The sequence below is a fragment of the Hermetia illucens genome, chromosome 6 (assembly GCF_905115235.1).
Source record: "Hermetia illucens chromosome 6, iHerIll2.2.curated.20191125, whole genome shotgun sequence".
In the NCBI taxonomy this organism is placed as follows: Eukaryota; Metazoa; Arthropoda; class Insecta; order Diptera; family Stratiomyidae; genus Hermetia; species Hermetia illucens.
In genome coordinates this window covers 41,593,480-41,609,977 of record NC_051854.1, presented here as the reverse complement: position 1 = coordinate 41,609,977, position 16,498 = coordinate 41,593,480, and the positions used below count along the sequence as shown (strand labels likewise).

At 45.7% G+C, this 16,498-nt stretch overlaps 1 protein-coding gene across 1 annotated transcript; it reads left to right on the top strand.

The window, feature by feature from the left end:
* Positions 1-299: 299 nt before the first annotated feature.
* Positions 300-11,908, top strand: LOC119658826 (poly [ADP-ribose] polymerase). Its single transcript, XM_038066560.1, has 7 exons — positions 300-551; positions 6,813-6,954; positions 7,013-7,355; positions 7,409-7,933; positions 7,996-8,568; positions 8,628-8,784; positions 10,402-11,908. The coding sequence occupies exons 1-7, from the start codon at positions 429-431 to the stop codon at positions 11,536-11,538; spliced, it is 3,000 nt and encodes a 999-aa protein (XP_037922488.1). The 5' UTR covers positions 300-428; the 3' UTR covers positions 11,539-11,908.
* The last annotated feature ends 4,590 nt before the right edge of the window (positions 11,909-16,498 follow it).

Genomic DNA, 16,498 nt, shown 5'->3' with positions numbered 1-16,498 from the left:
GATGTCATGGATCATATGACGGAAATTATACTATCCGAAACGTCAAAAAGAAATATTTCTATACGAAATAGTGCATCCACATCAAACCAAGGGTATGACAGCATTTTCCTTTTGTTAAAACAACAACCGCCCCAAAGGATAACTTCCCTTCCTAGTTAGCCAACTTCCGTTCTAGTTAAATTTGAATTTTACTCGAACCTTATCCGAGACACAATAACCGCCGTATTTTCGTCAAGTCAGCTAACAGCTGTCTTTGAAACATACCGGCAACAAGCGCGCCTTTTGAACCGGTTCGCGGACAGCGGCTACAAAACTTGTGAAGGAATTCGCAATTGCAAAGATTGGTTCAGGCGTCTCGATAGTGTCGTTACTTCGTGGAAGTTTTAGTGTTTTTCGAGCTTGATTTGCGTTGATTTTGATTGCGTGTCATGGCTACAGCAGATGAAGACCTTCCGTTCCGTGCGGAATACGCAAAGACTGGCAGGGCCAGCTGCAAAATGTGTAAATCGCCAATCGGGAAAGACTCATTGCGACTTGCCGCCATGGTCCAGGTGGGTAGAGCGTCATTTTCAGTTGTGAAATTATTCGGACGCTTTGATGGAAACGGACAACAATGTTTTTTTTGCGTTGGACTAGGGAGACGCTTATATATCGATAATTGAATGTAGACCCCACTATCTAGGAGGGTAAACACAATCGATAAGATGCGTTTGTTTCCGATAACGATATGCTCAGTGTTTTGACTTTGGTTGCCGGTGGAGTAGGAAGATATTGGCTTATTTGTTGGTTGAATTGATTTGTCTCTTCCCCAGAGAAATTGTATAATGGTCCAATTTATAATGCAATTGTGGGTCTGCTTCAGGACGTTTCCTTGTTGTGCGAGGTCTGGTTGCATCCTTGCTGCTGTAGATGGGGATGTCATTGGGGCTACTGTGTTTTTACACGCGCGGTAAGCTTTCTAGCCGGCTAACTTCCTACTAGACCCTTGAGTATTTTAGGCCGCAGTCATGTTAATTATTTTTAATTGTTTTTGTGAAACAAATTTTTATTAAAACCGGTTTACTGTGTCACTCGGATCGACACGAAATTCTGGTGAAAATTCATGCATGCGACTTGTGATATCATCGTCATCAACTGCGCAATAATCGGTATCCGGTCTAGGCCTTCCTTAATCCAGAGACATCCCGGTTTTGCCCCGAGATCCACCAATTCGATATCCCTAAAAGCTGTCGGGTTCCTGACCTACGGCATCGCTCCATTTTAGGCAGGGTCTGCCTCGTCTTCTTTTTCTACCATAGATATTGCCCTTATAGACTTTTCGGACTGGATCATCCTCATCCATACGGATTAAGTGACCCGCCCACCGTTACCTATTGAGCCGGATTTTATCCACAACTTGACGGTCATGGTATCGCTCGTAGATTTCGTCGTTATGTATGCTACGGAATCGTCCATCTTCATGTAGGGAGCCAAAAATTCTTCGGAGGATTCTTCCCTCGAACGTGATCAAGGGTTCGCAATTGTTACCCAAGTTTCCGACGAATACATGAGGACTGGCAAGATCATTGTCTTGTACAGTAAGAGCTTTGACCCTATGATGAGACGTTTTGAGCGGAACAGTTTTCTTAAGCTGAAATAGGCTCTGTTGGCTGACAACAACCGTTCGCGAATTTCATCATCGTAGCTGTTATCGGTTGTGATTTTGACCCTAGATAGGAGCAATTATCAACGGTCTCAAAGTTGTATTCTCCTTTATTCTTCTCGTTTGACTAGTGCGGTTTGATGTTGTTGCCTGGTTCGTTTTCGGTGCTGACGTTGCCACCATATATTTTGTCTTGTCTTCATTGATGTACAGCCCAAGATCTCGCGCCGCCTGCTCGATCTGGATGAAGGCAGTTTGTACGTCTCGGGTCGTTCTTCTCATCATGTCGATATCGTCAGCATAGCCCAGTAGTTGGGTGAACTTAAAGAGGATCGTACCTCTTCCATTTACCTCAGCATCCGGGATCACTTTCTCGAGGGCCAGGTTAAAGAGGACGCATGATAGGTCATCCCCTTGTCGTAGTCCGTTGTTGATGTCGAATGGTCTTGATAGTGATGCTGCTGCTTTTATCTGGCCTCGCACATTGGTCAGGGTCAGCCTAGTCAGTCTTATAAGTTTCGTCGGGATACCGAATTCTCTCATGGCCGTGTACAGTTTTACCCTGGCTATGCTATCATAGGCAGCTTTAAAGTCGATGAATAGATGGTGCAACTGATGTCCATATTCCAACAGTTCTTCCATCGCTTGCCGCACAGAGAAAATCTGATCTGTTGCTGATTTGCCTGGAGTGAAGCCTCTTTGGTATGGGCCAATGATGTTCTGGGCGTATGGGGCTATCCGGCCTAGCAAGATAGCGGAGAATCTTATAGACGGTACTCAGCAACGTGATACCTCTATAATTGCTGCCCTATGTGATATCTCACTTTTTATGTATGAGACAGATAATGCCTCGTTGCCAATCGTCAGGCATTGATTCGCTGTCCCATATCTTGAGCACAAGTTGATGGCCCACTTGATGTAATTGGTCGCCTCCGTATTTAACCAATTCCATCGGTTCCTGGCGACTTATGATTTTTTAGCCGATGAATTGCACATACTGTTTCTCTTAAACTTGGTGGTGGCAGTATTTGTCCGTCGTCTTCAGTTGGCGGGACATCCAACTCGCCGATGTTCTGTTTGTTCAGTAGCTCATCAAAGTACTCAACCCATCGCTCCAATATGCCCATTCTGTCGGAAATCACATTTCTCTCTTTGTCTCGGGAGGATGAGCATCGAGGTGTATAAGGCTTCATCCTGCTGACTTGTTGGTAAGACTTCCGCGCCTGGTGCGGTTGCTCACTGTACTTTTCTAGTTCACAGAATTATTGGTTCTCCCAGGCTTTCTTTTTCCGTTTGTAAACTCGCTTCTCCGCTCCACGGAGTTCGTGATAAGTCTCTGCGCGTGGCCGCGTTCTTTGAGAATGCAACATTACTCGGTATGCGGCATTCTTCCGTTCCGTTGCTAGCTTACATTCATCGCCAAACCAGCCGTTCCGACTCCTTATGCGGCTGGGGCCAAGTATGTTGGTGGCCGTATCAATGATAACGTTCTTCAGGTGGTTGTGAAGATCATTTGTTGATGCTTCATCTTCAGGTCCTCTGCTGACTGTGGTTATTGTGGCATCCATTTCCCTCTTATAGGTGTCGCAGAGGGCTGTGTTGTGGATGGTTTCAGTGTTAACTCTTACCTGATTGTCAGAGGGGATTCTGGGTGGTGTTGTTATTCGAGCTCGGAGCATCATGCCAACGAGATAGTGATCTGAGTCTATATTGGCCCCCCTATATAATCTGACATTCATCAAGGCTGAGAAGTGGCGGCGTTCGATCAACACGTGGTCAATTTGGTTGAAAGTGGTCCCGTCTGGAGAGGCCAATGTATGTTTGTGGACCGCTTTCCGCGCAAACCAGGTACTTCCAACAACCATTTCGTGTGACCCTGCTAATTGACTAATCCGCAGTCCGTTATCATTTATATTTTGGTGTAAGCTATGGGAGCCAACGTATCGCCTTCCCTACTTGAGTGTTAAAATCCCCAAGTATGATTTTGATATCATATCTGGGACAGGCTCCGAGGGTTCGTTCTACTGCCTCGTAGAAGGTATCCTTCTCCGACTCTGCAGTCTCCTCTGTAGGGGCGTGAACATTAATGCGGCTTATATTTCTAAACTTGCCTCGCAAGCGCAGGGTGCATAGCCGTTCGCTTATGTTTTCAAAGCCGATAACAGCAGGTTTCATTTTCTGGCTGACTAAGAAACCTACTCCGAGCACATGGTTTACTGGATGGCCGCTATAATATATGGTGTAACGGCTCTTCTCCAGGAAACCGGTCCCTGTCCAATGCATCTCCTGCAACGCTGTTACATCAGCCCTATATTGGGACAGGGTATCGGCTAGTTGCTCATCAGCTTCATCTCTGTACAGAGAGCGCACGTTCCATGAGAAAATGCGCAAATCGTTATTTCGTTGTCGTTGCCGGGTTCGTCGCTGTATAATCCGTCCAGTCCGACGCTCCTGTTGTGGCTTCGTGACAAGTTGTTTTCCGTGTAGGGTTGTCAGCCCTACCCAACCCCCAACCTGGAGGACCAGTAGGTACAATTTGTCCCGTTTTTAGGCGCGGGACACTCGCCTTCATCCTTCTCCGTCTGCAGCTTTTCGTTAAGAAAGAGTTCCCAGCGGTCACCACGTGGAGGTGGAGATACGGTTTGGTAGTAGAGCTGTTGGTGTTGGTTCAGCAGGCATTTCCCAGGTTTTATGCTCCATCATGGGTACCAATCCAGGGTTCGCCCTGGGACCTATACTACCCTTTGACCACCAAGCCGCCGTCTTGTTAATTATTTTTAATTGTTTTTGTAAAACAAATTTTTACTAAAATCGGTTTACTGTGTCAGTCGGATTGACACGAAATTCTGGTCAAATTTCATGCATGCAACAAGTGATGTCATCCATGGTTGAATATTAAAGAGGGTTCCCATACGTTCAAAGGAGGGTGTTAAATTTTTCCGCCAATAGGAGGCAGAGTGTGGGTGTTGCATTAACAAAAGGAAGGATGCCTTTTAGCCGAGTCATCTCAACCTCGGAATCTAGAACTAACTAACCGAGTTCGATGAGGGATCGTCCTTAACTGCCCTATTAAACATATGTATGGTCGACATGAAACTCCGTGTGGGGCGTGGAGTTTCAATCACCCTTACGTCCTATCGGCGTCATTTTCTGGCAATGTGCTTCAGCTAATCCATTTTCCTTCACTCTTGTATGCCATATCTAGATCTAGGGCGTTTCACTCGGCCTCATTTTATAGTAAATTTGATGTCAGCCAAAGGGCTATCGAAATGGACTATGATTGGTTTCTGTAATATGCTCACGCTCCTCGAAAACGGTAGCGAGGGTCCTTAGAAGGCTTGCTTTCTCCAAATCGAGCGAGAATTCCAACGAATAACCTGGGCATTCTGGGCCTAGGCGAAGAAAGTATTGCTCTCCCTCTTGCCACGCTAATGGCAATGTGCTTTCGTACGCTGAAAACACAAGTGGCAGCAGGCGCGAATCCGATGTCGAGTTGCTTCTGACGGCTACCTCAAGGCGAGCAACTGGAATTGCAAGATTTCGGTCCAGGTTAAGGAGCATCACAATTGTACAATGTTACGCATCAACGGAGACTTCTGATATAGTGGAAGGTCTTAGTGGTTTAACGTGAGTATCTGCCGTGCAGGCATGATCCCACGGTCCTCTTCGGGCACTGATTGATTTGGAGATTAGAATCAGAGCCCCGCCATGACTGGCACAGCGACACTGGTTTATACTGAGTGCAGGCTCAGCATTCACATCAGTGGGTGCAAAGCCTATCTGACACCTCTGCCGCAACTCAGGGGTACGGTGCCCGGGTTGTACAACGCAACTCCACGCTTGAGCTCCAAGGAGCTCTGCCCACGATGTAGGCATAACCACAACCACCATGAACTTCCACAAGGAGCTTATGCTCTCAGAGGGCCAGCCCGGTTACCATGGTACCAGATAACCTCCGATGAGGCTTCGTGGCAAGAGCCACTTCAGATGAGTCTTTCCGAGACTCGGGTCTGATCGCCCTTCTCGAGTGTGTGGGGACGGCACTTCCCAACGGGTTAACTGGAATTAGCTCGAAGCGGAGAACCGCATCGAAACCATTCCACCAGTCCGCTCTGCGTACAATACAACACGAAAGACGTCACAAGACAACACTAGCACAAAAAAAGTCGAGAAACCGGAAGCTTGACGCTTCAAGTATAAAAGGTTTTGTGTTTCTCTGTGTGAGAAGCATAACGCAATTCTCCATTGGCTGATAGCATTGACTCGAGATATTTAAATCGCTCAGTTCTGTCAATGGCAGCAACCTGTCCAGAACTGAGCGATTTAAATATCTCGGGTCAATGCTATCAGTTAATGGAGAACTGCGTAATAAAATGAAGTGGCATTCCACAACTTGTGTTCTTTGTGATCGACGTATCAGCGAACGTCTCAAATCTAAAATTTACCGCAATGTCATTCGCCTATCGTTCTCTATAGTTCTGAGTGTTGGCCGAATATAAAAGGCAATGAACGGCGTCTTGCGTTGATGAAGACGAAGATGTTGCTTTGGATTAGTAGGGTGACACGTTTTGATCGCATCCGAAGTGAGGATATCCTTTCTGAGTCCCTCGAAGAATCTCGACTGCCTGGAGGTAAAGTTGCCTTCAGTAGGGACCTCCCAAGTTTTGAGCTTTTTCGAAAAGGATCCGGTGTAGATCTCATTTCCACTCCACTAAGATCTCTTGTAGCATTAGATGCTAAAGTAGCCATGTTCCCCAGTTCTGAGGCACTGCGGTCGTTGGATATCGACGGCCGAGGCCCGCTTGCCCACTCCCAAAAACCGCCGGTACTGGATTTGCGAAGCCCTGCATCGTAAAAAAATATTTATCTTGTCCTCTATATGTGGTTGGATTTCTGAGTGTCCTTCCCATAGCCAATGTTTTTCCATGGGTGGGGGTTTATTTCCCACCTACCCGGCCTGCGCATAGACACGCCCATGCATACACATTTCCTGATGCGTGCATGTACATATCCTTATGGGTGTCAGTTTACTGCCCACTTTCGCAAAGATTTCGAGTGGGATATCGTTCAGGTAATTGTCATTCGTGTCTCACTCGGCGGGTCCCATAACTTTAAACATTTAAGGGGTTGATGCACTGTATTCATTTAATCTTCGATATTTTGATTCCAGTCGAGTTTCTTCGATGGAAGGCAACCGAATTGGTTTCATGAGAGCTGTTTCTTTAAAAAGCAGCGTCCGGCGTCTGAAGGTGATATCGCCAACTTTGAGAACATTCGTTATGATGATCAGCAGCGGATAAAAAAACAAATTGGTAATATGCACATATTTCATTTACATTTAAGTTTTTCTAATTAAAACGAACACTGTAGCGGATCTTGGCAACGGAGCTGTGATAGCACCCACTGGAAAAGGTAAAAAGCGATCCAAAGGGGACTCTGCGGCAATGAAAGATTTCGGAATTGAGTATTCGAAATCTGGGAGAGCGACATGTCCTGGCTGTCAACTGAAAGTATCGAAGGATGACGTACGTGTGAAGAAGGTGGTTTATGATACTGAAGTGGGCATGAAATTTGGTGGCCAAGCTTTGTGGCATCATCTTGAATGTTTCGCACAAATTCGAAATGATTTAGGATGGCTGGAAAAGGGGGAAATGTTACCTGGATTTAAAGCGCTCTCTGCTGAAGACCAAAAAAAAGTGAAGACACTTTTACCGTAAGTATCGACTGGGTTGTTAGGCTGAGTAGTCTCTGACATTATTTTTATAGGGCAATAAAAGCAGAGGGAGCTCCGGAGGTGAAGAAGGCAAAACTGGAGCTCAAAGAGGATCCGGAAGCAAAGGAACTTGAGGAGAAGATCGCCAAACAGAATGCTGAATTATTCAAATATCGCGATAAAATCCAGAAAGAAAAGATGAAAAAGGACGATATGATCGCTATTCTAGAGGAAAATGATCAAGATGTGCCGGAGGGAGACACCCTCAAGCTGCTAAATCTGGTTTGCGATGTCTTAACATTTGGAGCTTTGAAACGGTGCAAGAAATGCAAAACTGGGCAATATGTTTTCAACAAATCTGGTTACATCTGCACTGGTGATCTGAGCGAGTGGGTTAAATGCGCCAATTTAGAGAAGGATCCACCTCGCAAGCCATGCATCATAAGTCGGGAGTTGAAGGAGCAGTACTCGTTCCTGAAAAAATACAAAGGGAAAGTACAAACTAGAGCTATTAAGTATGTTCCTCCAAGCGCTCCCTCCTCACTTGAGCCCATTAAAAAGGAGGAAGACTTAGATGGGTAAGTGTTTCTTAATTGCCATTTACAAACGAAATATACATCCAGTGGGTATTGCTCTGCAGGACACCGAAAGTTAAGCGCGAGAAACCGCCACTTTATCAATTGCAATTCGTTATCATTGGTTTGAAACCCAGTGAGGAAAAAATCAAAAAAGCTATTCACAAGTTAGGCGGTAATGTTGTTTCGAAAGTACACGAAGGTCTCGCGGCGGTTATTTCTGACGAAGAAGCGGTCGAGAAAATGGGTTCTCGAATGGAACAAGCAAAGTCTTTTGGTATTCAGGTTGTGCCGGAGGATTTCGTCGATGCTGTAAAGGACGATCCATCAGGAGCGATTTCTTATATTACCAGCAAGAGTATTTGTGATTGGGGAACTGACCCTCACTCTCGTATACCTCAGGAGGATTCAAACAAATCGAAATCCAAGAGCATCTACACCAAGTCCGTTCCAAAATCGAAAAAACTGAAGTTGAAAGGCGGCGTTGCAGTAGATCCCGATTCCGGATTGGATGAGGTTGCCCATGTTTACATTAAAGGTAAGGAGGTATGGAATGTGGTGCTGGGCTTGATGGATCTACAGAAGAAAAAGAATTCTTTCTACAAGTTGCAGTTGTTAGAACGTGATACTGGGAACAAGTAAGTTTTTGGGTAAAGTTGTGCAAGGAGTTCAGAATGGTGGAATGGTTTTATTTTAGGTACTGGCTCTTCAGATCTTGGGGAAGGATAGGGACAACAATTGGGGGTAATAAGGTGGAAGATTGTCGCGGTTTAATAGAAGCGCAGAATAAATTCATGGAACTTTATGAGGAGAAGTCTGGGAACCCGTGGGAAAACAGAGATAATTTCCAAAAAGTGCGTATTTTTTTAATATTATTTAATATTAGGTTGGGGAAAAAGTAATGTCATATTTTGTCAATAGATGGCGACACTTAAACATATCTTGTGTTGTACTTATCGCATCGGGTCATACTATACGTTGATTTGAAGACGACAATCTGGGCTACAGATGTCTTTTTGACAGTTTTATGATCGTACGTTTTAGTCTCAAGTTATAGTGCGTCAAAAATGGGAGCCCACCAAGGAAGAAATCCCTCATATTTTACATTTTTACTACCTGAGAGGTAAGAATGCAACGAAAGCGGCCAAAAAAATTTGTGGAGTTTATGGGTCCGATACTGTAACGATTCGCACAGCGCAGCGTTGGTTCGATCGATTTCGTTCTGGTGTAGTGAATGTCGAAGATACACCCCGTACTGGTAGGTCAATCGTCGTAGAAACCGATAAAATCGTCGAAATCATCCAAGTAGACCGGCATGTGAGCATTCGCTCGATTGGCCAGGAGCTGGGTATAGACCATAAAACCGTTTGGAACCACTTGCAGAAGATTGGATTCCAAAAAAAGCTGAATGTTTGGGTGCCACACGAGTTAACGCAAAAAAAAATCTCTTGGACCGAATCAACGCCTGCGACGCACTGCTGAAAGGGAACGAATTCGACCCATTTTTGTAGCGTATGGTGACTATAATAATAATAATCGTTGGCGCAACAATCCATATTGGATCAGGGCCTTGAAGTGTGTTAGAGCACTTCATTCAAGACCGTAACGGTACACTAGGAGGCAATGTGGTCAGCATTGCGCTCGCCCGAGATTATTAGCCTGATTTGACTCAGGTACTCATTCACAGCTGAGTCGACTGGCATCCGACGTCAAATCACGATACAAATTCCACTGCCACCAGTGAGATTTGAACCGCGACCTTCCGTACGACAGCCTTGCGCTCTAACCATTCGGCTATGGTGACTGGTGATGAAAAGTGGATCACGTACGAAAATCTCAAGCGAAAAAGATCGTGGTCGAAGCGCGGCGAGCTGGCCCAAACCATCGCCAAGCTCGGATTGAGGGCCAGGAAGGTTTTGCTGTGTGTTTGGTGGGATTGGAAGGGAGTCATCCACTATGAGCTGCTTAACTATGGCCAGACCCTCAATTCGGTTCTCTACTGTGAGCAACTCGACCGTTTGAAGCAGGCGATTGACCAGAAGCGGCCAGGATTGGTCAATAGAAATGGTGTTCTGTTCCACCACGACAAAGCTCGGCCTCACACATTTTTGATGACCCGCCAGAAGCTACGGGAGCTCGGATGGGATGTCCTATCGCCCCCACCGTATAGTCCGGACCTGGCACCAAGTGATTACCATCTCGTCCGCTCCATGTAAAACTCTCTTGGTGCTACTAAGTTGGCCTCAAAAGAGGCTTGCGAAAACTGGCTGTCTGAGTTTTTTGCAAATAAGGAGGGGGGATAATGATGCCTTTTAAATGGCAACAAGTTTGCGAACGGCGCATATTTGACTTAAATCGGATAATTCTAAGTATGTGAAATAAAGCGTTAAAATTCGATCTCAAATACGACATTACTTTTTTCCCCAACCCAATGTTTGTGGTGAGATTTTTACTAAATTTAATTTTCACAGCTTCCAGGCAAGATGTATCCAATAGATATCGACTATGGGGCAGATGAGGAGAAACTTGTTGGCATCGGGCACAGCAACATTAAATCCAACTTACCTGACCGCGTGCAAGATTTCATCAAATTAATTTTCGATGTTAATATGATGAAAAAGGTGATGTTGGAATTTGATCTGGACATGGAAAAGATGCCTTTGGGTAAGCTAAGTACGAAACAGCTGCAAAGCGCTTATAAGGTGCTCACGGAAATTTCTGAGTTGATTAAGAATGGCGGGGAAACTTCCCAATTTATCGATTGCACAAATCGCTTTTACACATTGGTTCCTCATAATTTCGGTGTGAATAATCCGCCGATATTGAACACAGTTGAACAAGTGACCCATCACAGTGAAGTACTTGACTCTCTAATGGAGATCGAATGTGCTTATAACATGCTCCAGAGTGAGGAAGCTAGTAAAGACGTTAATCCACTTGATCAACACTACGCCCAGCTTAAGACCGATATGGTTCCTCTGAGCAAGGATACAGACGAGTTTAAATTGCTCGCTCAATATGTTCAGAATACTCACGCGGAAACTCATCGTATGTACGATTTGGAAATCGTAGACATATTCAAAGTCGCACGTAAGGGCGAAGAACGTCGCTTTAAACCGTTCAGAAAGTTACATAATCGCAAGCTTTTGTGGCACGGTTCTCGTCTCACAAACTTTGTGGGCATTCTTAGCCATGGCTTGAAAATTGCCCCGCCGGAAGCTCCGGTAACTGGTTATATGTTCGGTAAAGGTATTTACTTCGCTGATATGGTGTCGAAATCGGCCAATTATTGTTTCACATCAAAGGAGAACAATACGGGTTTGCTATTGTTGTCTGAAGTTGCTTTGGGCGATATGCTGGAGTGTACTCAGGCGAAGTACATCACTAAGCTGCCGAAGGACAAGCACAGTCTTAAAGGTATCGGACGAACGCAACCAAACCCTGAAGAGTCTCATGTGCGTGCAGATGGGGTGGAGATACCATTGGGAAAACCCCTTACCTCACAGGATCTAAAATCCTCGTTATTATACAATGAATTTATTGTGTATGATGTCGCTCAGGTTAATATTCAGTACTTGTTTAGAGTCAACTTCAACTACAAATATTAGAGTGCTAAGCAGGGACTTTGTTATATTCTGTTGTTTTACGTTTTTTTTTGCCACATTTTCGAAAGTAATGCGTTGTTGCGTTGCAGAGCTTTGAGACCAAAATGGAAAATTGCTGAATGCGCCACTGATTGATAACTGTAGAGGAACGCTTTGTTTTAAGCAGAAAAAAAAGAGTTCGATTGTCTTATTATTGGATATAAGTGGCCCATTTCCAAGTTTTCATTCTAATTTGAAAGCTCGAGAACTAACAATGTGTTGTTAACCTAAACTTTAAAATTTATGCATAACACCACAGGTTATGATTGAGCTACATTCGCATTCCTTTTTATGTTTACGATTAATCTAATAAAGTTGAAAGCCTACAGTGAAATTTCGTGGTTTCCCTCTAATATTAAGGTTTGATAAAACATCGATAAAAGTGTAAAAGACAGTAAGAAAAGCGATTCGCCAGCTTGTGAAATTCGTCTTGAAAGACACAAAAAGAAGTCAATTTTGTATCGAACAATTACCGGTGATAAAATTTGACTCACTATGACAATAGTGAACATCGGGAAGTTCGCCGAAGCTCTTGGAGCAGGCAGGGGCGCGCTGGAGGGCGCTCCGAGGGGTGGTAGTGTCACAGCTGACACCGTCGTAAATTCAGTGATGAACCTGATAACGACGGGGTCCATGACCCGGAGGGACCCCAGGCGTGACAAGCCTATGCAGTGATGGACGGCAGAAATTGCCGACCTACGGAGGAAGGTGTCATAAGCTCCGCCGTTTGGCCAAACGTTGGCACGCCAACGAGGAGGCATGCGCCATAAATGCACAGTATAGATAAGCAAAAAGGAGACTCCGGAGCGCTTAAATAAAAGCAAAGCTCGCGGCTCGCAGAGCCTTGTCAACGAGGTGAATGAGGACCCGTGGGGTCTTGGCTATAAGCCTGTCCCCCGGAGAATCGGTGCTCTGCGGAGGCCCTGCATACTAAGTATCGACCAGATGGACCGCATTATGCGGGCATTGTTCCCCAGGCACCCGGTACGGGTTGATGTCAATAGCCCGGAAAGCGTCGAGGATTGCTCCCTTTTCACAATTAGAGAGCTTGAAGAAGCGGTTCTCACTATGAAAAACAAGAAGGCGCCAGGCCCTAATGACATCCCAGCGGAAGATTACAAACTAATGTTCCGCCAATCGCCAGAATTGCTGCTTGAGACGTTCAACGCTTGCTTGAAAGAGGGTGTTTTTCCTGGTCGCTGGAAAATGGCCAGACTTGCACTGATCAGCAAGGGTGAAGGAGACCCGGAGTCCCGTCTGCATACCGACCGCTGTGTAGGTTTGACACAGCCGGAGAAGTGCTCGGCAAGCTCATCAGGAGTAGACTCGCTGAAGCGATCCGCGCTGCCGGGGACTTATCCTCAAGGCAGTTCCGGTTCAGAACAGTGAAATCCACAGTAGATGCTATTACGGAGGTCGTAGATACGGTTCGTTGAGCCGAGGCATACACCTGCCAATCTCGAGGGACAGTGCTCCTCATAACGCTTGAAGCCAGAAATGCCTTCATTTCAGTAAGATGGACAGATATACTAGACAGATTAGAAAACTCATTTCATGTGTGAAGCTATCTCTTGCGTATATTGATGGATTATCTTAAAGACCGCTCTCTGCTCTATGAGACGCTAGAGGGCCAGAGGAGGGTGGAAATCACGTCGGAAGTATCAAAGGGATCCATCTTAGGGCCGGACCTCTGGAACGCCCGAAGATTCGCGCCCGGTCGGTTATGCAGACGACGTTGCGGCACTTGTTGCCGGACGCGCAGTTGAACAGGCGCAAAGCAGACTTGGCATATTGATGCGACGGCTAAGTGGATGGAAAAAACCGAAGTAGTCGTCTTGATCAGAAGGAGAATCCTGACCCTGCGTCCCCTATCGATCGGCGAGTTGACTATAGAGTCAAAACCAGCGGTTAAATACTTTAGTTTAATGCTCGATTTGAAGATGAGTTTCTTCGAGCAAATCAAAGCAACAGCGGACAGGGATGCAGCTGGAGTCGCGGCCTTTACTCGACTAATGGCGAATGTTGGGGGCCCTATATCTACTAGCAGACGTCTCCTTATGGGATCAACACAGTCGGTTCTGCTCTATGGCGCGGAGGTATGGGCTCATGCCCTTGGCAAGGAGGTGCATCGTAAACGCCTTGCTCAAGTGCAGAGGCGGGAGCTTTGTGAGTGGCGTCTGATTATCGCACCGTTTCCGAACGGGCTGTCACGGTGATCGCGGGAGTGATCCCCGTTGCCCACCTTGCCAAAGAGCGCAAAGCTATCTACCGCCGTAAGGGTGAGAACTTAAGAGAGGTGGTTGTCCGTGAACGTCAGCGCATCGTTATCGAGTGGCAACTTTCTTGGCAAAATGAGCCAAGGGGCAGACGGACTGCGCGGCTCATCGACAATTTAGACTCGGGGTAGAGCTGAACGCACGGTGAGATTGATTATTTCCTTACCCAACTTCTAAGTGGCCATGGAGGTTTTTAGTTTTACCTGCACAGGATTGGGAAGGCGCGATCTCCTGATTGTGTGTTCTGCAATGGAGAGGCCGACGACGTTGAACACACCTTTTTCTCTTGCGAGAAGTGGGACCGCTTTCGTCAGCAGCTATATGCAGACACAGGGGAACTCTATCCAGACAACATTTTCAGAGAGATGCTGAAGAGCGCTGGCAGCTGGAATCGTATTATTGCGAAGAAATCTGAAATCGACCGGCGGAGGGATCGGACGGTAGGGGGTTCCCTGAACTGACAACTCCCTTCCTCCTCTCCCGTTGGTGTCCCCTGACCTGAAGGCTCCCAAAGCCGGGAGAGCTAGCCCGAAGTAATGTGTCAAACGGTTCCAGGTTAGTTCTCTGATGACAGGGAGGTGTTTAGTTGTAAATGCATTCACCTACCCTACCCACCCAAAAAAAAAAACAGTGAAGCCAGGTGACAGGTCAATATCGACACCAAAACTAGACATTCCCGGCAGCTGATGTTGCGTATCTGGTGGGACCAACAAATTGGTCACAAACGAATAAAATTATGACAGTTGAACGATATCGAGAGCAAATGAGCCGAAAGACAAACGGGATTTTGCTTTAAGACAACGCTAGATCTCATGCTTCGAAAATCGTAAAAGAAATGTTGCAGTTGCTTGGTTTTGCCTCACCTGCCTTATTTTCTGGACACTGGACATTCGAACTAGCATTTGCTCCGATCGATGGAAAGTGGTTTACTAGAACAGCACTTCAAAAACTACGAAGAAACCAAAAATTGGGTCGACCACAGAGAGAACCATTTTTTGCCCAAAAGAGCAAAAGGTCATCGATGCAAATGGAAAATATTTTACTTCATTTCGGCTGCAAATATTTTTTTAAATAAAATTATTTTCGAATACCTAAAAACGCTTGTTATTTATTCCACCTCCCAATATTTATTATCTCCACACATTTCTCCAAGTCAGCCTGAAGGTTTTCTCGCGCACTCACCTTTGTCGCGTTTCATATTACGCATATTGAATTCGGAGACAAGGTTCAAGGTGCGACCCCATATACGCGACGCGATACTACATTTAGCACAACGACCGCGACGCGGCATGTCTACATTGCATTAGCGCGGCAGCCAACAACTAAATGTTTTGACATTTTAACGGGTGGATACCAACCAAAACTGGAAAATCGTAGCAGTCAACTGAGGCAATATCGGCTAAGAAAAGACTTGTTGTCACTTTGAGGTGAGGTTTATTCTTAATTAGGAAAATGCATTTTATTCAAATTTAAAATGTTAATTAGGAAAATAAAATTTTAATGAAATTTTAAAAATAATTACAAAGTACAATAAAATAATGGTGTGGTCAAAGGGTCCCAGGTCCCAGGGCGAAACGTGGATTGGTACCCACGATGAAGCATAAAACCTGGGAAATGCCTGCTGAACCAACATCAACAGCTCTACTACCAAACCGTATCTCCACCTCCACGTGGTGACCGCTGGGAAATCTTTCTTAACGAAAAGCTGCAGACGGAGAAGGATGAAGGTGAGTGTCCCGCGCCTAAAAACGGGACAAATTGTACCAACTGGTCCTCCAGGTTGGGGGTTGTGTAGGGCTGACAACCCTACACGGAAAACAACTTGTCACGAAGCCACAACAGGAGCCTCGGACTGGACGGATTATACAGCGACGAATCCGGCAACGACAACCGAATAACGTTTTGCGCATTTTCTCATGGAACGTGCGCTCCCTGTACAGAGATGAAGCTGATGAGCAGCTAGGCGATACCCTGCCCCAATATAAAGCTGATGTAACAGCGTTACAGGAGATGCGTTGGACAGGGACCGGTTTCCTGGAGAAGAGCTGCTACACCATATATTATAGTGGCCATCAAGTAAATCATGTGCTCGGAGAAGGTTTCTTAGTCAGCCAAAAAATGAAACTTGCTGTTATCGGCTTTGAAAACATAAGCAAACGGCTATGTACTCTGCACTTGTGAGGCAAATTTAGAAATATAAGCCTCATTAACGTTCACGCCCCTACAGAGGAGACAGCAGAGTCGAAGAAGGATACCTTGTACGAGGCAGTAGAACGAACCCTCGAAGCCTGTCTCAGATACGATATCAAAATCATACTTGGGGATTTTAACAGCCAAGTAGGGAAGGAGCCCGTATTCAGGCGATACGTTGGCTCCCATAGTTTACACCAAAATACAAATGATAACGGACTGTGGATTATTCAATTAGCAGGGTCACACGAAGTGGTTGTTGGAAGTACCTGGTTTGCGCGGAAAGCTGTCCACAAACATACGTGGGCATCTCAAGACGGGGCCACTTTCAACAAAATTGACCACGTGTGGATCGAACGCCGCCACCTCTCAGCCATGATGACTGTCAGAACCTATAGGGGGGCCAATATAGACTCGGATCACTATCTCGTTTGCATAGTGCTCCGAGTTCGAATAAC